General features: G+C 42.6%; 1 protein-coding gene across 4 annotated transcripts in view; it reads right to left on the bottom strand.

Annotated features, from left to right (window-relative positions):
• The window catches only part of PHEX (phosphate regulating endopeptidase X-linked), a 161,750-nt gene that overhangs the window by 120,498 nt on the left and 18,814 nt on the right, over nucleotides 1-22,438 (bottom strand). For 2 of the 4 annotated variants that reach the window (XM_061627297.1, XM_061627300.1), the window contains exons 1-3: nucleotides 19,031-19,684; nucleotides 13,567-13,635; nucleotides 10,264-10,425 (exon numbers count right to left, since the gene is read on the bottom strand). In XM_061627297.1, coding sequence (XP_061483281.1) covers nucleotides 10,264-10,425; nucleotides 13,567-13,635; nucleotides 19,031-19,154 — 355 coding nt within the window. In that variant the 5' untranslated portion in view covers nucleotides 19,155-19,684. Of the gene's footprint in view, nucleotides 1-10,263; nucleotides 10,426-13,566; nucleotides 13,636-19,030; nucleotides 19,685-21,204; nucleotides 21,268-22,438 lie in introns of those variants that run through there. The other 2 variants (XM_061627298.1, XM_061627299.1) reach the window with 2 other exon arrangements.

The raw sequence follows: 22,438 nt of genomic DNA, 5'->3' as shown, positions 1-22,438 counted from the left end.
GGACAACTCATTGGGGACTACAATAGATGTGGAGCGGGCATCAAGACTGCTACAGAGGCAAGCAACTTTACCCTCAAAGTGCCTTACAAACAATTCACAGTGGGCCTCTGAAGGGTCTAAAACTCCATTTCCTGGAGTTGATGTCAACAGACTCCTGACAATATGGAAAAGCTTCACTGGGTGGCTACTTGAGGATGCGATGGATGCAGAGAAGTGGGCCTTCTTTGCCACCCTCACCGCCACACAGCAGGCACGGTTATGATGTTTTACTCATGCCCGGTCAGCCTCAAAGCACGTCTTTCACCACTTGTGCTCTAGCCATTGTCCAGCCTGTTTCATTGCCCTTAACTCACTGGTGTACCAAGGTGCAAACCGGGCTCCACAGTGCCGGAGTGGGCTCTCAGGGGCAACCGTGTCGAGAGCCTAACATGCCTCGCTGTTCCACAGCATGACAAGGGCTTCAACAGGGTCACCTGCTCTATCTACTGGGAACTCCCCCAGGGCATTCAGGAATCCAGTGGATTCCATTAGTCTCTGGGGGTGGACCATCTTAATCTGTGCACTACCCCTGCAGGGAAGGATCGGAGCCATAAATCTAAACTTCACTAGGAAGTGGTCTGACCATGACAATGGGGTGACATCCAGCCCCTCCATCTCTAGACCACCCCTTCCTCCATCTGGAGCAAAAACCAAGTCAAGGGTGTGCCCTGCCCTATGCGCTGGGCCAGTGACAACTTGAGACAGCCCCATAGTCGTCATGGAGGCCATGAAGTCCCTAGCCAGAACACTGTGTGGACATTGAAATCACCCAGAGCTATTGTTCTGGGCTCCTCCAATACTACAGCCATATACCATGTACTAGTCCATAAAGGTATGATTGTTGCGAAAAGATTAGATATGTTTCCGATTAATTTTGTTCACTGCATTACTGGCCCTGCCATTAGGCAGAGTGAGGCAGATGCTGGGAGTGGCAGTACTTGTCCCCCTGGCCATTCCTTCTGAGGCTCCTGGCCATCCCCATCTTCCTGAGCTAGCACCCTGGTGGTGATGAGGCTTACTTATTGCTGGCCCCTCGACTGACTAGCTGTCACTCCTAATCACCTTCTCCCAATGAATCACAAGCAGTGCTGTGGAGAAAGGCCCCTGACCAATGAAGGACAGAGGGAGAGAGACAGTCAGCCAGCCCAGGCCATCACTCCAGCAGACATTGCAAATGCACATATTTATTTATTTTATTATTTGATTTATATCCCGCCCTTCCTCCCAGCAGAAGCCAGAGTGGCCATTTGCCACTCTGCTTATTATGCTGGGGCCACCACTTTCACATTCTAGCAGTGAGCAAGCAGTGCCAAGGCACTGGGGGGAAAAGCTTGGGGAGTGAAGCAGTCTCTGCCTTATGGGAGATGCACATTGCTTTTAAACTTCTTTTTAAAGATATTTTTTTAAAGATGTTTTTAAGATGTTTTGTTTTAATATGTTTTTAAAGATTGTTTTTAAGATGTCTTAAAGTCTTTTGTTTTGAAGATGTTTTAAAGTGCTTTTAGTGTTGTTGTTTGCCGCCCTGGGCTCCTTCCGGGAGGGATATAAATGTGACCACAACGTTTACCTTGGCAACCAAGGACGACCAACATTTGTGGTCCTTGTGAGGAACACTGATTAGGGCTCTGAGTAGAAGCCTAATGTCATCTAAAACATTAAGAACTCTGGTGCACGTGCTCATATGTACAGTATGCACTAACAACATTTTTAAAGGCATCCCCACAATGTCCCTGAAAAGTAAGGCAGGAACAAAACAAAAGGATAATAATTTATTAGGGACAGGTACCAGAACATCGGGGCTGGCAGTAGGGTCAGTTTATGGCAGGTTCTTGCACTAGCCCTGAGATTGTATCTACCCATTTTGATGTACTGCGGTGGACTGTTAGCAATACTTGGCAAAGATGTTTCTCTCCATGCCAGCAAAGCCCTGTATGCAATGCCATCAAAACTGGTTAATCTTTCAAAAAAAATCAGCACAAATCTAGAACTTATTGCCTAATGTGTAAATTCTGACATGCAGCTCAGGTTTGTAGAACACAGTTTGCAAGGGAGCGTTGGTTTCCTCTGCTACACAATTCAAACAAACAGAGACAAAATATTGTCTTGCCCTTCATCTTGACATGCAAACGGGCAAATTGACATGTCCGTTCAGCATTCCAAGGAGTGTTGCCTGATCCCACTGCTCCTTTGGACACTTCCTTCCCACCATCTGATTCCAAAAATACATTTCAGACGGAGAGACGGTGTAAACATTGTTGTAGGATTGGCTGCCATGTCATTTGCCTCATTCTGAATCTGCTTTAAATAGTAGCTTTTGGGAACCTTGTTATTGTTCTCAAATTGTTGTAGCTAATTTCTATTTTCCCAACTCTTATTTGAATCGCTTTCTAAGGCATTATTCAGGGATATCTTTTATCCATGAATCAAACCTTCCTTAATTTTGAAGGGGTGGAGGAAGGCCCCCGAGATAATTCCATGGGAAAATACTAAAAATTGTCAAGAGTCAGAGAAGTTGCTATGTATGAAAGATACGTGTGCAATACCAGCCCTGTTCAAGTTTTATCATGTTCATTCATTTGCATGATACAGTAAGCCAAACTAAGGGACCACACAAACAAATCAGCTCCTGGAAAGGAGCTCTCAGCCACATTGCTTCTTCCTGGCCTTGATTACTACCACACTGTGCTGAGCTAAATCAAACTTTGGCTGAGCATGTTGTCCGAACTTAGGCTCCTAGTTAAGCTCTCTCTCCTCACTAGCCATGAGCTGTAGTCAAGGTTTGTTCTTGGCTATAGCTAACGGCTAGTGAGGAAAGAGCGCAACCACAAGTCTGGGTCCAGATGACATGTTAAGCCAAGGCTTTGCTCAGCATGGGCAGGAATGGGAGAGAAACTTAAACTCTATTCGCATTTCAAGGCAAACCAGTCTAATTCACACACTTTAATAAACAATATACAGACTGAAACACCGCCATCTTTTGAAATTTGCACTTCTTCAAATTTAGCTATGCAGTTCTCCAACAAGTGTACAAAAATGAACAAACTAGTGAAAATAATACACAAATGCACTATGCTGGGGGAAACTGGTTTGCATAAATGTGTATATTAAACAAAATTGCATACAAAACGTGTATGTTAGATGTACATTAGGTGAAATTCAAACTAAAATCACTGTTCTCATTGAAATCAGACAGACACAAATCTAATATTTTGCTGCCTGCTGAAAACACTTCTGTTTTGCTAAGCATATTTAGAAAATTAATTTGATTCAGTGATCTGTATTTTATGGTTTTACAATTTTATGATGCTTTAATGATCTTATTGTACCTACCATGATATTTTTGAATGAGTTGGTAGTTTATTAATACTGCTACTATAATAATAATAATAATAATAATAATAATAATATTGTTGGACACCAACTCCCACCTGCCCTAGCTAGCATTGCCAATGGTCACAGATGATGGTTGTTGTAATCCTGAAGCATCTGGAGATACCCCACCCCTGGATAATAAGAAGGTGAATTTTCCTCTTATCTTATGTTGGGGTGGGGAACTGGATCCAGCCAGTGGGCCAGATCCTTATCTCCCCCCCCATGAGCCAAGTTTGACAGGTAGGGGGCAACCACTGATCAATCAGCTGACATCACATGACATCAGGTGGCCTACTTTTGTCCACACAGTTTGAAATCAAACTCTGTGGGCAAAGGCATATTGTTGTTCAGCTGATCCTTGCTGCTTGCACAGCACTTGGTGCTTGCACAGTCCCAAGCACAGCACTTTACAAGCCCCCACAATTGGCCTATATCCTTGGTGCTTGCAAATTGCAGGGCTTTGCATGCACCGATGATCAGCTGGTCCTTGTTGCTTGCAAAATCTGTGCACAGCACTTCACAAGTTTTGAAGATCCACTGATCACTGGGGCTTGCAAAATACAGGGCTTTGCAGGCATCGATAATGAGCTGATCGCTGACATTTGCACAAAGCTCTGTGCATAGCCCTTTGATTTTCAGTATTAATTGACGGTTGCAGTGTTCTTCTTCTCTCTAGACCCCTGCTTTGGATTAGTAATTATATTTGCCACTTTATTGATCCTTGTTTTCAGGGCTGGCTCCAGGAATGCCAGGGCCCTTGGACATCAGCTTGCCCTGGGGCCCGGTGTGTGTGTGTGTGCGCGCGCATGCGGCCCCCCCACCTGCCTGTCTGCTGTCGTTTACCATTGCCCTTAACGAAGATGGTGGCCGTGGTTTCCCTATGGGGATGACGCCTCCGCCACCATCTTTGTTGATGGCACGCATATGTGCTACGCACGTGCATCTCTGCCAGCAACTAAGATGGCGGCAGGGGCTTCAGCACCTTAGGGAAACCGCGGCCACCATCTTCGTTGAGGGCAATGGTAAAAGACAGCAGACAAGTAGGTGGGGGGTGTGGGGGGGGCGCAATCACAGAAGGGGAACAGAGGGGCCCCCTGTAGCTCCAGGGGCAGTCAGGGCAGTGCCCCACCTGGCTGCCCTTTACAACCGGCCCTGCTTGTTTTATCAGAATTACCATTTTTAATCTGTTTCATTTTGTACATTGCCCAGACAACTGGGACCAATAAATAGAATGAAAGGAAGAATGACGTAAGAGTACACATTTTAAAAATGCAACTACATGATACCTCTGAACAGGAATCCTATCATTTTCAGCAGTTCCTAGCTCCATGAGCAAAATGTACACACACCACAAAGACAGCAGTCTTCTATTTGCTTTTTTTCCTCTCCAGGCTGCACACAATTTTGACACAACATAGTTCTATGTAACAAGCAGGAATAATAAGCTCAGTGCCCAAGTGCAGAATAAGTCAGGAATAAATGTAGCTTGTTACAGGACTTTCTCACACTTCATCTAATGCATGTTTACTCAAAAGTACGTATCATTCTGTTCAGTTGGGCTTACTTCCAAGTAAATATGCATAGGATTGCAGCCTCATTTAGAAATAGGATTAGGCTGATCAGCCAAGGTTAAACGTGTCATGAACATTTGACCACAGCTGCAGAACAAGCATACATGGAAAAACCTTGGCAGTCCTTGCTTCTTGTATTGCCAAATTTCACTTTTTTATATCTGTCTTTCCAAAGAATTATAAACAACTTTTAAAAATGACTTTAATGCCAAATTGTGTTTCCATTTACAAGATGGGTGGTTTTCTTTCATGCAAGAAAGATTTCACAATAAGGCAACTGATGAAAACACATGCCAACAGTTGTAACATTTGCAGGGCTGTGTTGTACAGGGCTCCACAGAAGCTGTCCAAATATGTTGGGTGTTGGAATGCTCCACTTATTGCATTCCTGAGGGGCAGGTTCATAAGTTACAGAGAATCTGGGGATGACGTGCCCTGCATTTTAAAATCTCTTCTACTATAATCTGTCAAGTGAGATTTGAGCTCCAGGACTTGTGGAGAAAGGTGAAGCAAATGTCTTTCCCCCTCCCTTAATTTCTTGATGATGTATGAACTGATCTTGAGACTAAAGGTGAAAGAGAAACTTTTGTTTGCCACAGATCTCCAATCCTTCATCAGAAGCCCACATGCATGCTGAAATATGCTGTTGTTTGGTTAGACAATATCAACAAACCCCATTTAGTCTCAAGAACTGCTGTCAAAACATATTGCTACAAGAGCTGCAAATTCACATCTATATCTTCATGGCCACAGTGCTATTCAGAACACTCATGCGCCAATCCTTACATGTTATGAGGATGTTACGTGGAAATAAGTCCCACAGATAGCAACAGAACTTTGTGCTTAGGACTGTAGCCTATATCATCATTTTGCAAAAATGGCCAGTGTGGGCTATCTATTTATTTCCTTATTTAATTCATTCATTTAGGGTGCGATCCTATGGTCCCTGGGAGGGTATCCCAGGGGCCATGGGACAGAGCACAATGTCCACTCATGGAGGCCTCCTTGTTGCAGCTTGGAAACCTTTGCAGCTGTCCCATCTCCACTATCAGAACAACAGTACGGCAGCAGGACAAGGGCAAAAGATGCTTGTTGGCAGCTTATTGGGGTCAGCTTTGGATCCACTTGATCCAAAGGCATCTCATCTCCCTGTCACACCCCTGAATCAAGTGAAAAACTACACTGGCCCTGGGGCTGGCATACATGTATTTCCCTTTCCATTGGGAGCCATAGGTCGGGGAAATCGATCTTTACAAAAATTGCTGATGGAAGGAAGGGAAAACAGGAAATTCATGGCTCACCACCACCACCTTCTGCCCTGCCAGCACAAGCCCACCAGGTTTTGGATTTGGCAGCTGGCCCATCCTAACTCCTCCTTCTCCCAACTCAGTTGTATTGCTCAGCCCAAATATTTCTAGCATGTCTATGACACCTTCCAACATATAAATGCACACGATATGATCAATAATACATTTAAAACCATAAAACACCATAACAAAAAAAGTAAGAGGAAGTTGCCTTGTGCCAGGTCAGACTCCTTGTCCATGTAGCCCAGTTACTGCCCAGTCCAGCAGACTTTCCTCATCACCCATTACCTGAGATTCTCTTTAACTAGAGGAGTGAACCTGGAACCTTCTGCATGCAAAGCACATGCTCTACCATTGTGCTAGAGTAGCAATATTGGAGGCCGCCCCACCATGTCTAGTTTTGGTGCCTGTTCCAGATTTTAGGGGGCCCTTGGGTAAAAAATGCTTCATATGCGGCTTGCTCCACCTTATTGCTGTGAAGACGACCTATTTGTTTATATTTTCTCCAGATGGAGAGGTCAAGGCAAGCTGAATTTCATGCATACGCTAAAAGCCTGACATTGCTGCTTAAAAATAAGAGTATTTTTCCCCCCCCGGAGTGGATCTGTCTGGCAGCCCACTGAGAAGGTTTTGCAACATAAAGAAAAGAACATCCAGATGGAAATATCTTGCCTCCTACACATTTCCACCCCAGGCTATTTTTTTCTCCAAACACACAGACATTCCCGAAAACAGTTCTCTCTGTGACAAATAATTGAGCACCTAAGCACCTTGATTTGACCCGTCTGCTAAGGAAACAAAAACACTCAAATTTCAAATAAACAAGAAGAAGGAAAAGTATAAAAGGGTACACAGCACACAGTTCTTGAAACAACTTACTGGTATAGTTACACCACTCAGTTAAATTGGATAATTTTCTCAGAATAGTTAATTTTTGCATATTTAATTTTTTATAGACCAGACCAGTCAGAGGATGCCTTGCAAATTGTACCATGGCCTGCAGATGTCCACAGAGTTGTTCACATATTAAACTGAGCATGTCTGTACATGTGTAGAACTGCTAATAAGAAAGAGTGTACCCGTGGTGGTTTTTAAAATCAAGTATAGCTGTACCCTGAAATAGGTTGTATTCTCTTCGTTTGTTGATGTTACACTTTACAGTGGTAAGGAGAAGGGCTTTCTCCATGGTGATGTCAACCTTGTCGAATGACATCCCTGTGAAGATCAGGTGGGGACCAACTGGTGGGTGCTTCTGCCAACAATTAAAAACATATCACTTTATCTGCACTTTTCCTGTTAATGCCAATCATTACCTGGCATTTCTAGATACACTAACTAACATTTCATTGGTGTTTTTATTTATATAGTTTGTTATATGCTCTTTGTATTATTGTGTTGCAAACAGCCTTGATGTTTCTTTGAAATGAAAGGTGGTATTCAAATGATTTTCATAAATTAAATAAATAATTTCATGTCTTTTTTTCTTCTTTGTAAAGCTGGAGGGTGGAGAGGGTGCAGAAAACTATGCTGCAATTACCCCACTCGCATAAGACATCATTCACATAGTCCTGGACATGTGCACCACTGTGGTGCAGCACAGGCCAGCCTTGTAAATAAGTCCACAAAAGCAACAAAGCTGCCATTTTATACTGGCTAACACCTCCATAGCCAGTATGGAAGCACAGCCTCTTTCCAGACTAGTAAAAATACATAAATTGGTAGATCCAAACAAGGACGGAACAGAAGGACCTACTTCCTTCCCCATAAACAGCACAGAAACCAAGCTGACTGAATCCATCTTTCCTCTGCCAGCTCATTCACTAGCCTTCATGGAATTTCTGGTCACCTGTGACTATCCGGTACATTGTTAACGGCTGGCTCAGTCCAATTTCTCCTTCCAGTCCTTACCATGCAATAGTACCAAACACCTGAATGTCTGAACCAAGCCTGTGTTGCTAGCCAGGCAGGCTAACTGAGTAACTTCATCTGAAGCTACTTCTGGGCTGAAAAAATAAGTATCTTTTCCATCGGACATTGCCATGGAAGTTGTGGCTTTTCATCTCATATCAGTTCTCCATGCTTTTTTAACTTCCAGGTTGAACTGCAGTGCTATGCGTTACGTGTACTTTCCCTTTAAAGACCACTAAAGTTGGCTACTGAAGAACATGCAGCTCTTTTGCTACAGTCTCTTTCTCTAATGTTGAACCCACAAATTTAAAAAAGATGGTCAAGACATAGTGCAAGACTACCTTTTTAAGGACAGTCTTTTTTAAGAAAACGTTCAAATAGTAATGATGTATTACTAATGGCACCTGCAATAAAATGTTGCCATGCGGAGAGCTCCTCTTCATTGTCATGGTCAGCCAGCCATTCTTCTTTCTTCTACAGTACTCCAGTCCCACCCTCCTCCTGCTCAATTCTCCCTTTCCCACCAGCATTGCATGGCCTGACTGGGATCCTTTTGGAGTTCCCCTCTCCTTTCTTTATTTTATTTCTGCAAATCTCACAGTCCGTCGAGTTTGCTGATATCTCCCTCTCATGGGGTGGGACCATTTTAGCTACATAATCATGAGCAGTGAACATCAGAAACAAGGAAATGGCTCTTGTGCTCATATGCCCAGAGGCATTTTGAGCATGGGGGCAAATTAAAAGTGACATTCTATTTAATTTCTTTATATTGTAATTTTGTAATGTAAACATAAGTTTCAGAGAACCAGTGAAGAATAGTTAAAAGATTTTGAAAGTAAAACATACTGGACCAGTTCAAGGCTCTTGTGTTGATATATAAAGCCCTGAACAACTTGGATCCAGGATACTTTATAGGACTGCCTAAGCCCTTATGTCCCAGGTCAATCACTGAGATCATCCAGAGAAGCCCTGTTAGTTATTCTCCATGTTACAGAGGCCCAACTGGCCCCAGCCAGTCATTTACTGTTGCTGATCCCATACTGTAGAACACTCTTTCAGCAGACATCCTTGCTATTGACTTTCAGGCATCTCTGGAAGACTTTTTATGCAAGCAGGCCTATGTTTAAAATTTTGTTGATTAGCCAGTCATTTTAATTATTGTTCTTTCCACTTTTAAAGTGGCTTGTGTTTTCTGTACACTGTCCTGATATTTGGTGAGAGGGTGGTATATAAATACTTTTATAACGAAAAGAAAAGAAAAGAAAATGAAGATTGACAGCCCAATAGCCATTCCTTATGGCATTTTTGCCATACAGAAAAAAGAATGAAATACATGTGCTCTGGTATTCTGTCCTGAAATGCTCAAAGTGTGGGCAAGGGCATGCTCCCCCAGTGTCCTCAAACACACTGCATCCCCACCTCAGTCCCTGATCTTCTCAATGTTGTACAAGGAAGGTTTCCAGAGGGCTTCTTGTGTTTGTTTGAATGTGACTAGACTAGACTCCTTCACATGATCAGGTACCCTGATAGCGCATGGTCCTAGATCAGCCTTTCCCAACCAGTGTGCCTCCAGATGTTGTTGGACCACAATTCCCATCTTTCCTGACCATTGGCAATGCTGGCTGAAGCTGATGGGAGTTGTGGTCCAACAACATCTGGAGGCACACTGGTTGGGAAAGGCTGTCCTAGATCATGCAAGGTGTTCTGCTTGCATTCAAGTGAATATAAAAGCCCCCTGTAAACCTTCCATTGAGCAGGGTCAGGGACTGAGCATATGGGAAAATACCCATGGGGACATTGGAAGTGGGGCTTGCAAGTGTGTCTCTACCTCCTATCCATGGAAACGGTGTTTGTGTGTTCATGGAAATGCCTAGTCTTGTTCAGGTGTTTTTCTGTTTTATAGAATAATCAGCTCTGGTGTTCTCTTATTTTCATCTCATTACAGTCATATCAATAGGAATCCAGTGAGAAAAGAGTGTGGCACTCTTCTCTCGTACTCAGTAAAGTGCCATGCACACCAATGGGCAACAACATTATGCAGGAAGCTTTCAGCAAGGGCCACCTACCTTTCAGCTTGAGGTCGACATTGTGCCTCAGCCAAGGATAGATTCCATAATTTGATGCATCTTCAGGAATTGGATTATTCTCTATCCATCCTTCACAGGCAAACCGAAAAAAATTATCACAGGGATCCACAGATATATTAAGTTTGCTTCTGATGGCAGCAGCTGGAAAGATAATTTTATTGTGAAATATTTTTGGGATTACAAAGGTGTTATCAGGGCTGGCCCCAGGCATGTTGGGGCCCTTGGGCACCAGCCTGCCCCAGGCCCCTCCGCTCCCCTTCCGCGATCCACGGCAGCAGCCACGGATTGCAGGATAGGAGCTTCTGAGTCGCCCACCATCCCCTCGCTTCACCTACCTTTCTCTCTGCTGTTTTTTGTGGGTGTGCGCAGTGTGCACGCAGGGTTGCCATCAATCAAGACGGCGGCTGAGGTTTTCCTAAGGGGCTGAAGCCTCTGCCTGGTTGATGGCATGCAGCGTGTGCATTGCTGCCATCAACCAAGATGGCGGCAGAGGCTTCAGCCCCTTAGGGAATCGTCGGCCGCCATCTTGATTGATGGCAAACCTGCGCACACACTGCGTGCAGCCACAAAAGACAGCAGAGAGAAAGATAGGTGAAGCGGGGAGGTGGCGGGTGGCTCGGAAGCTCCTCCTCTCCTGTGATCCATGGCTGCTGCTGCGGATCACGGAAGGAGAGCAGAGGGGACCCTCAGGGGCCCCTGTAGCTGCAGGGGCCCTTGGGCCAGTGCCCCACCTGGCCGCCCTTTAGAACTGGCCCTGGGTGCTAAACATTATTGTTCAAAAAACTGCGCAATTTCCCTCCTCATTACCTTCTTCCCACTTTGATTTCTCCCACCCTCCCAGTATGTCATCTACCTATTTGATTCCTCTGGCTCCTTCCCTACTCACCCCCACCTCCCTCATTTGGGGAAAAAAACCCTCTCTGACCCATCATCACCATCTATTGACCAATCTCACTCCTTTCCTTTGCCTACAAACTCCCAGAGCTATTCACTCCCACTGGTGACTTTGTTTCTTCCAATTGGGGTGGGTGGAGCACTTAAATAAGCTCAGGGCACAGGGCCATGACACAAATTTGCATAAATGTGTAGATTGCCCAGAGCTTGGAAAAGTTACTTTTTAAGACTACAACTCCCATCAGCCCCAGCCAGCATGGCCACTGGATTGGGCTGATGGGAGTTGTAGTTCAAAAAAGGAACTTTTCCAAGCTCTGAGATTGCCTCTGAGCAAACTAAGAAGATGGTGCCTGAGGTCTCACCAGCACTATAGTTCGTAGTGTGAGCAGCCCACTTGCTGTAAGCAAAGTTAAAAAAAAAAAGTTTGGAAGAAATGGGGGAAGGGAGATCTGGGCCTGACACAAAAGACTGAGGCTTGCAGGCCTGGGTTGCTCCTAACAATGACCTTGCTTGTAGCTCCACAGGTGACTTCCTCCAGTTTGTATTCTGCACTCCGCTGAAACTGACCATGCTAAAATCTCAGATGTCTTCTTACTGCCAACTCCCAAAGTTTCTCCTCTCTCATCTTCCTTGATCTCTCTGCAGCTCTTGATATGCTTTGACTCACTCCATGTCTTAGGGTTCTAGAGTTATGGACTTGGCCCATACTTCATGAGCTGCTGCTTTCTTAGGTTGTTTTCGTTCTGTCAGGTTGCTCATTCAATGTATCCCACTGGGGGGGATGCTTCTCCCTGCTTTCCCCCTTCTCTTTTGGGATCTCTTAGGGTCCTGTTCTTGTTTCCCTGCTATTTTGTCTCTATACTCTCTTCTTAGGTGGCCTCATCACATCCAGGCCCTTTTGTAAGAAACGATACAAACAGTTGTACAAAAGGAAGTTGTAAAAATATGGACTCGGTTTCTTCTTCTACATCTGAATGAAAAGAGTTCCAAGATTCTATCCAAACTTTTCCTCAGTATTCCTTTCTGCCAGAAGGAAGTTTTAAAGGCAGTGCCCTGGTCTGTATATTCATATCTTATTTCTACAAAACACAGGTCAATTGCCCAAAAGAGTGAGCAGCCAGTCAAGCTCCTCACAAGTAGGCAACCTGAGGCAGAGATCCTGAATTAAATTAGACACGTCATGGAAGATCTCCAATGTCTATTAGCAAGCCTGGAGCCAGCATGTGGCCAGGTTGGGCCCTGACCAAGGGCTCTTGGGGCTCCTTCTTAGGGTGGGAAGGTGGAGCCCACTCCCTGTTTCATGGCAGCTCCCAGGTGCCCCCCTCAATACAGGTGGCACATGTACATGTACATGTACTGCCTTCAAGTCGATTCCGACTTATGGCGACCCTATGAAAAGGGTTTTCATAAGGCTGAGAGGCAGTGACTGGCCCAAGGTCATCCAGTGAGCTTCATGGCTATGTGGGGATTCAAACCCTGGTCTCCCAGGTCATAGTCCAACACCTTAACCACAGGTGGCATGGACTTAAATAAGCCCACCTGCCTCACCTACTTTTTGCCTTAGCACATTAGTGTGCATGCATGTGCTATGCATATGCATGCATGCCAAGTTGGCAGTGGGGGTGTCCCTAAGTGGTTGATGCTCCTGCCACCACCTTGTGCCATGACACCAGAGGCTCCAAGAAGAGGGAATACCTCAATACCTCTGCGTTATTTGTTATTTCCACAACGTGAATTACACTCTTCCCACACACAGACACCATGAAGCTCCTATTATCCTTAGAGGATAAAACAAGTACCCATATCATATTTGTCTTTTGCCTCCTCAATGGTGAACAGCAACTTCAATGGGAGATTCAAGCAAGGGAAATGGCATGGGAGAAAGACCATAGTTAAGTGTGAGAGCATCAGTTTTGCATGCAGAAGGTCCCAGGTTCAAAATCCATCAACTCTAGCCAGGTAGGGCTGGAAAAGACCTGTGTCTGAAAACCTGGAGAGATGCTGCCACCCACTATCAATAGTCTCAGTATAAGGCAGCTTCCTATGTTCTTTAACCCTCACTCAACCCCAGAGCTATGCCCCAATCCAAACTGGCTCCCCTCAACTGCTTTGAACCAAAGAAAAAGACACCAGAAGATTCTATCATAGATCTCCCACATCTCATCTGGTTTGGTCTGGAGTCTTGTAGCACTTCACCACACCATTGCCCACAAAGCAACAGCCCTGACTTCACAGGCAGGACTATTGTCTTATGCTTACTTAGATGTTAGTTTTCAAAGCACATTAAAGTATATCAAGGTTACTGGACCACTGAACACATAAGCATTTCATGTTTCTCCATACCAATGTGCTTTAAGTATAATACAAAAAAGAAAATATGCCACTTACCAGCTTCAATGCATTCAGAAGTCAAGCAATACTGTTGTTTGGGATTAAATTTTATAAGACCTTGGCTAACTGCAAAAGGAAAAGACAACATGGATTAACATTTGTGGTTGGATAAATGTGTTTCTTTGCTTCAGGGTGCAATTCTAGGGTCCCTGGGAGGGTGTCCTACCTAGGGGCCAGAAGGTAAGATTGGATCTACCTCTCTGATGTTGGAGACAAACCTTCAATGCTGGAGAAGGAGATCCAGTTTCAGACCCTACCTCTCCAAAGCCTCCCATTCCTCTGAAGCCCTGGTCAAACCAACATGAAAGCTCTGTTGTCAGAAGGGGGTAGAAAAGGAAACCATGCTAGTCCATAAGAAAAAAATCAAATCCATGGTAGGTTGGCCCTAATGAAGGTATCCCTGATCATAGCTTTTTGAATTTTATACTAAAACAACCTTCTTATGTATTTTAATTATTTATTAGATTTATATACCGCCTTTCCTCCCGGTAGGAGCCCATGCAGTAGTGAATCATACAACAGAGTATTCAACAATGCTTAGACATTTGGCAGCTTGTCTGAATGCCAGAAAGAAGCCAAACGGCATGGGTGCCAAACAGCACAGTTAGCTGCACTCACACTGTGTATCTCCTCATCTGCAACTACACCACCAATGTAATATGGGAATCAGTCCTGAATCAAATTACTAGCCAGCATGTCACAGAGAGTGGTGCTTATGTTTACCTGCCATTGTCTCATCTTTCTCTCAGGAAAAGGATGATACAAAGAGAGCAGAATGATTCAGAAACCAGGAAGAAAAGGAAGCAGCAGTGTAATTTTTAAAGCCATTCACAGACAACATTCGTGGGGGTTGTAGGTCAGGCTAGGAGAGGATGAAAGAAAGGATGCAGAGGGATCGAGTTGTTTCCTGCGGTTCTCATCATATTGGTAGATAAATCAATATTGCTCCAAGATGGAAAATGTGATGTCCTAATTGCTTATTGTGGAGGAGTAATGATCTCAATAAGGTTACTCTGACATATGGATGGGGGAGAAATTTGATTCATTTCACATTTAAAGGTGAATCTATCAAATTCTCTGTTTCTGAAGCAATATGAGAACCGAAATACAGACATCCTTCAAAATTCGCACTTATCTGAATTTTGTGTGCAGTTCTCCAAACAATGTTTACAAAAATGCATATATTTGGGGAAAGTGTGCATAAAAATGGATATATTTGTGAAAATGTACAAAAGTACATTATATTACAAATACATTACTAATGTATTTACTAGGATAAATTCATATTAAAATACTGAAGAATTTTCATGAGGATTTTTTATTTTAAAAAATTGCAAATTGCTGCAGAAATGCAGAAAACTGAATTTAAGACTGGAAAATTAGAAATGGAGAGAACTGAAATTGACAGATCTTTCCATCCCTACTTTGGAGCAAGCAGTTTGAGAACTGAAGCAGAAGTCAGATTAAGAAAAAAGTAGTATGCATGGAAACATTTTAGTTCAAATGTGCTAATGTACTATTTCCTTCACAAATTATGAAGGTAGTCATACTTGCGGTTTAGTCCAGAATAAGTAGAGCACTAAAATTTCTTTCTTTCTTTACTATGTAAACATTACGTGTCAGATCCAGATATTTGTGCTTGCAACAGACCCCAGTGAAATCAATGGGACAAATTAGCTACAAACAGCTTAAGAATGGATCTCCTCTAAGCATAACGAAGTCTGGATTCAACCCAGTGAATATAATTTGCCACACAGGGAACAGAGATTAGTCTTGCATCCCCATAACACAATGCACACTTTGTCCTATTGCTCTACACGTTTCGGCTCCATGTGGCTGTACATTGTATACATGTGATGTAACTGCTAAATTTCATGACCTAGGGAGTGGTTTCTGAGAATGAACTCATCTAACTTCTGTAAATTCTGAAAGGTCCTTCTTTTCTGCCAAGGATGTAATTGCCAAGGATAAACAAAGATCTTTATGGCAATTTTTTTTTAAAAAAAAAATGGCATAAATTCAAACATTTTACAACCTAGTTTTTTAAAAAAATAATCTGTCCTGAGCTTGGGGGGGGGATGAGCTGGATTAAAAACAATAACAAAGCACAACAGATTTTTAAAATTAAAAGCAACCTTAGGATACTACAATGTTGAGGAGAAGAGAGAGCAAAGAAGGTGTTGAACCAATTCCAGAAGACTGCTTGCAAGAGTAAATATGCATTTGGACTGCTGCAGGGAGAAAAGATGCTTGCAGTGGGCATTTGAGTGGGAAAACATCCAATGGGGAAAGGGTTAAGCATAAGGGCTGTGCAAGCACTCTGGCTGAATCCTGGATCCCGAACTGAATTGGGCTGATTCGGGTTAATGTAGGACACTACCACATCAAGCTGAGGCAACCCGTCCCCAGGTTGCTCCAGGTCAGATCAGATCCACTCAGGGATCTGGGGCTGTCAAAAGGGGAGATCAGGCAGTGGGAAGAAGGAGATGCAGGCATGCTGCCCACCACCACATATGTAGTTAGGGTTTAAAACCCCAATTAAACATTGTCCAAGGCTCTTGATTCAGTTCAGGGCCCAGATGCAGTCAGGTTGTCCCCAGATCAGGGCCACTCCAAAGTGCTGGATCAGGCATAGCTCTGTTAAGGCCCTTCCTCCATCACTCAAAAGTGCAACCTCCCAAGACTACATCTCATTTTTTTAAAAGTTTTTTTCTTTATTAAAATGCATACAACATATAGTTTGTCCCATATTCATCTCATTATAACCTTTATTCTACAGTTGTTTTTAAAGAAGTTAATTTTAAACAAGTTACTGAAACAGGGATTTTTGTGTTATCTAAGAGATGGCTCAGCCCTACAAACCATTACGCTCATGAGAGATGCAGGCATGAAAATAATTCCCTTTTAAATAATTATCACACATGTGAAGTAACTTGTTTGTACATGTTTGCAGTAGTGAGCCATGAAAGTTGAACAGAAGTTGGGATTGTATACTGAGCACATCCAGGAATCAGTCTGAGAATCTCCATTTTAATGTTATTTAAAGAATATTCTAGAGAAACCTTTTACAGTGACTGAAAAACATCAGAGATTAAAATGGGTCTGCATAGTGGGAGGGGGCAAGTTTACAACAGGTAGCTGGTCTGTCTCCTGTTTCTATGATCCCAGAGACTAACTCTATACCACAGGGCATTATTTTGTCTTCATCCCTCAGACTTTGGGGGGCGGGAATATAATAATCAAACTCTGGAAAGCAGATTAAAAGTATGCAAAACAAATATTTGTAACTGTACTTCTTTTGCATAATTCAGTTTTAATTTTGATATCCTCTGTGTGGAATAGGAATCTATAGAGGAATGGCAATAATCTATAGAGGTTGGAATAAACTGTTAAAGGTGCTCAGTAAAGACAATTATTTTCTGTTAAGTGGCTTGCTAGATCACTGGTTAAAGTGACAGTCCTGCGCACATTTACATGGGAGTAAGCCCCACTGAATTCAGCAGGACTTCTGAGTAAGTACATAGGTTAGCACTGTGGGTCTCTTTCAGTTCTTCAATTTTGTACAATATATACAAGAACAATATAATTTCCTAAGGCAAACAAGTAGTATTTTGCAAATGAACATCTCTACCAGCTAGGTAGCATACCATGGCATTTCCACACTACAAACTTATATCAGGTTTATGCTAATTTCACTGGCATTACTTTCCCCAAGGACCATGGAAATCCCAGTGAAGGTACTAAAAATTCTCTGCTACAGATCCTTTCCCCTCCCATCATAGTACTACAGTTCCAGGTATTCCAAGAGAGGAGAAATTATTTTAAACCTGTCTATATCTGGAGACATGAACACCATAATAATAATAATAATAATAAATTTAATTTTTGTGTTGCCTATCTGGCCGAAACCACTCTAGGCGACGTACAACATTAAAATTCAACAATACAATATAGATACATAATAAAATAGAGTGCAGTCAACAATAACCATTTTAAAAAGCGGCAGTACAGGGCCATCAATAGACAATTTTAAAACAATATAAAGAAATTAGCCCACCCCGGGGACCCCAAAGGCCTGTCCAAAGAGCCATGTTTTTAAGGCTCGGCGAAATGTATCCAGGGAAGGGGCATGGCGAAGATCGAACGGGAGGGAGTTCCAGAGAGTGGGGGCTGCCACTGAGAATGCCCTCTCTCTAGTCCCCACCAACCTAGCTGTTTTCGTTGGTGGGATGGAGAGAAGGCCCTGTGTGGCTGATCTGGTCGGGCGGCTTAGTTGGTGGTACTGGAGGTGCTCCTTCAGGTAAACGGGGCCGAGACCGTATAGGGATTTAAAGGTTAAGACCAACACCTTGAATTGGGCCCGGAAAACAACTGGAAGCCAATGTAGATGAAATAACACCGGCGTGATGTGATCATGTTACCTTATTATATGCAACCCCTTGGATCATGATATTTTGGAGATATCATTTAATAAATTGATATTGGCAATGAATTCCATGTAATATTTCAGTACAAATTGGGCACAATAGTGATGAATTATTGGGCACAATAATTTCAGCTGCTTCAGCTTTAATGAAAGCATCTGATAGATTTTTTCCTCATCTCATTAAAGACTCCACAATTCATTTAGCAATCTTTTAACTGTGTGTATATTCACTGCCCAAACCATCTGTAGAATGTTTACTCTGCAGTCCTGTGCATGTCTATTTAGAAGATCCATTGAATTCATTGGGGCTTATTCCCAGGAAAGTAGGTTTAAGATTGCAGCCTTTGCCATCCATCATTATATTGAAAATCAAATGGAAGAAATACCTAAAAAGGGCCCCAAAAGCATACGCAAGAAACTCAGTCTTTGAGGCGCAGAAGATATTAGTCACTCTTATTTAGAAGCTATATGGCAATCATTGGATATTTGGAGACATCCTGACTTACTGACTTTTAGATGCCAAATCACAATAGCCCTGTTTTGGATTGAGCCAATTACTCCTTTTTCCCATTCCTGCTGTTCTGTTTAATGTTGATAGTAATTTAGAATTTATCAGGGGGGGGGTTAAATGAATACATTTATAATGTTACATTGCTTTTTAACATGCTTTACCTTGGATACTTGCTAGTCAATTGGTGGGTTCTAAATAAATAAATAAATTGTCCTTCCAGTACCTCTCCAAATAGTAAAGATGAAAACAGTTCACTTAATCTGCAGCTTTGGCAGAACCCTAGAAGAGTAGGGTAGTAACGTCAGGACCTTTCAACCCTCTTATGTAAGCCATTCACATGGAGCCAAGACCTCGATCAACAAAAAGCTCATTCATCATTCCAATGGGGGCGGGGGCAATTAGAGACATAAAAACGGGGTTCGCGTAGTTACTGAACCAAATACAAATGGCAATGCCACTCCAGGCTTTAAGAAGAGCCTTGCAAAACTTGCATTTTATGCTAGTGCAAAGTTTTTGAAACTTACCCAGGAAAAGTGCAGTGCCAAGCACAGCCGTGCTGCTCACAAACACGCCAAGGGCAATCCGCATCGGTTTGCTGGCTGCTCTCTTGCTGGCTGGCATAGAACTCCCTGCTGCCTCCCCTTCCATCAGGATGGATTTCTCTGAAAGCCCTCTGAAAGAAGTCTGATTTTTTTCTCTACAGCTGCTTGTTAACTGTGTTCACTTACAGAGAAGTCTCATCCATGCGTGCCCTTTTTCCAATTGCTCTTATTTATTATCACTAACGTTACCATCAGGACTCATTTCCAAGTCCCTCACTCTTCCCAAAATGGGGTGGGGGAAGGGAGGGGAACCACATAAAATACAGTATTAAGTTTCTTCTCTGACCAAGACTTGGAAAGACAGGCAGGGACAACTTAATTTATAGAACTTGCTGCAAGCAGACCACTTTTATCAGCTGTTCAGGACTTAAACATTTCAGAATGTTGCCCGAACAGATAGTTTAACTATTCCAACTTCCAGCAATTAAAACAAGAAAAAGAATAAAATCTTCCAATCAAGAACTGGACTTCTGACAAAGTTTTGCAGGCGCTACATTGACAGGAATGTTTCTTGCATCTATGTAAGAAATCTCATTATCTTCTGACAGTTTCCCCTTTTCAGCCTAGCTGCACCATTTGTCTTCATTGAAGAAAAGACATCTGCTCCCCAAGCACAAATCTCTTTTTAAAGCTCCCAAGGAGTTTCTGGGATATCTTGTAGCATTTTTATTTTGGGATGTTTGTGTACGACATCAAGTGCCAGGCATCAGAGTCATGCTTAAGTGAGGGCAAAGCAGTTATTAAAACAACCTACAGAAGAGTTTTTAAAAACATGGGAAAGTTATATTTTCAGGGTCTGTGGTGCTTTTGTAAGCTCTGTCCAAACATAGTTCTCTGCTCTGAGGAAGAAAGCTGAGAAGAGCTGCAGGCATGCAGACTGAGAGGGTGGGAAGCATTAAAGAGCCGCATTTGGTTCCTGAGGAAGGCCCCATGCAGACATGCTGTAAATCCAAGGTGGATATGAGCTTGTAAAATCAGATTTAATCAGATTAACCTTTTCAAATGTGAGATTCTTGTATCTGGAGGCCAAATATTGGGATTTCATATTTTAATGGGTGAAATCTGGAATTAGCTCCTTTTAATGAAGAGTGTTTCAGACAACCATGATTCAATGTTACTGCTGTCATTTAATAATGTTTTACAGATACAATATATCAGCTGGTGCCAACAGGCTGATGTCAAAATGTAACATGTCTGTTTGTTTGTTTGTTTTTAATTGCAACAGCAGAGGAGGGATCAGGATCACAGCCCATTAGGAGGGGGTGAATCCTCCCTCCATGCAGCCCTGTTGCTAGCCTTCCATTTCTAGGTGGGGCATTTGGGGGGGGACACACATAGTGCCAGTCAATCCCCCACCCCACTCACCGGTGGAGAGGATGTGAGGGCCAAGCTAGGGGAAGGAAAAGGCAGTGACTTTCCCCCTTCCTTCTCCTCCATGCACAGTGTGCTAACTTACACAATAAGCTATGTAAAGGACAAGTTAACAGAAAATTTAGTATGAACACCAGGAATTAAATGACCGGTATATGTTTTTGTTTCATAAGAAAAAAGGATATTAAGGATACAGTGAACAAGGGGATACCAAAAGGTGTTGGCTCCTCCTTGAGGGTCCTTCCTTCTAGTATTGTTCCTGACTTTTAGATTTTCCTTCGTGTTGGGCGATCAAAGCAAACTTTTAAACTGGTTGCTTTATAAAGGACTAGGTAATTGTTGAAAGCAATTGGATTTTTTTTACTAGTTACTAGGTTGATTTTCCTGCCCAGAAACCCTAAAAAGCCCTCATGCTGAGCAGGACATTGGGAAAATCAGAAATTATGCCTGAGTTACAGCCTAGGTGGCCAACCAGCTGTAGTGTGCACAGCAGTGTTTCTATTCCCCTAGGGTTATTTTCATCCTTTGCCATAAAGTACTCAGGAAAAAGAATAAAAAATAGCCGCTATGATTGTGAAAATAGTGAGTGATTTAAAAGAATAATGGATAACCTAGTGTAGATATTTGTTTAGATCATTTTAAGTTATCTTTTTGTTTCACCCTTTAGCTATAAGCAACAAATCCTGGTCCACCCATCATAATATGCAGAATAAATAAACTCTTACTTCTTATTGCAGGCAAAGAAACATGCTTCTTTGTTGCTGGCTGGGTACAGAACATAACTGCAGCTGAAAAGCAAAGGAAAGGAAAGACCAAAGTGTGGAGTCTAACTCTACAAAAGTCATGTTACCCTATGGGCTGTTTTTTTCAGGATCACTTAAGTAATTATGATCATGAAAAATCCACCCTCAGTCAGGAAAAGTCTTGAGTGAGCAGACTTTTGGGAGCCCTTCCAGATTAAATAAATAAATAAATAAATAAATTTCTATCCTAGCCTTCCTCCCAGAAGGAGCCCAGGGTGGAAAACAAGGGACAAACATTAAAGACATCTTAAAATATCTCAAAAGCAAACATCTTTAAAACATCATAAAAATAAAATATCTTTTCTTAAAAAAAAAATCTTTAAAAATGTCTTTAAAAGCAATTCCAAAACAGACACAGACTAGGATAAGGTCTCTACTTAAAAGCTTGTTGAAAGAGGAAGGTCTTGAGTAGGTGCTGAAAAGATAACAACTAATATTTAAGGGGAGGGAATTCCAAAGGTTAGGTGCTACAACACTAAATGTCTGCTTCTTATGTTGTGCAGAATGGATCTCCTGATAAGATGGTATCTGCAGGATGCCCTCACCTGCAGAGAGCAATGATCAACTGAGTATATAAGGGTAAGACAATCATAGAATCATAGAATCATAGCATAGAATCATAGCATAGAATCATAGAATCATAAAGTTGGAAGGGGCCTTGTAGGCCATCGAGTCCAACCCCCTGCTCACAGCAGGTATCCCAGTCCCAAGCTGCATAGGGCTTCATAGTCCAAAACCAGCAGTTTGAACTTGGCCCGGCAGCTAATGAGTAGCTTTTGTCATGCATTTGCCCAGCCTTATTCACTGAATGTTTCACAGGGCCCTTTTCTTAAATTGCTCCTGTTCTTAAAACAAGCTGTCACTCTTTAAATGGAAGTTGTCGTTGTCTGTCATATCAAAAATTAAAAAGACAAGTTTTTCAAAACTAAAATCATTTATTTATTTATTTATTTATTAGTCACCCATCTGGCTGGTTCTCCAGCCGCTCTGGGTGACACACAACATAAAACATACAATTCACATTAAAACCTTAAAATTCCAACAATAACACTAAAACCTAACCCACCCCAAAGGCCTGCCTGAAGAGCCAGGTTTTCAAGGTCCGGCTGAAACTCATTATGGAGGGAGCATGGCGGATGTCATTTGGGAGGGAATT

Source organism: Rhineura floridana, chromosome 5 (assembly GCF_030035675.1).
Source record: "Rhineura floridana isolate rRhiFlo1 chromosome 5, rRhiFlo1.hap2, whole genome shotgun sequence".
NCBI lineage: Eukaryota > Metazoa > Chordata > Lepidosauria > Squamata > Rhineuridae > Rhineura > Rhineura floridana.
This window is presented reverse-complemented; position numbering and strand designations above follow the sequence as displayed.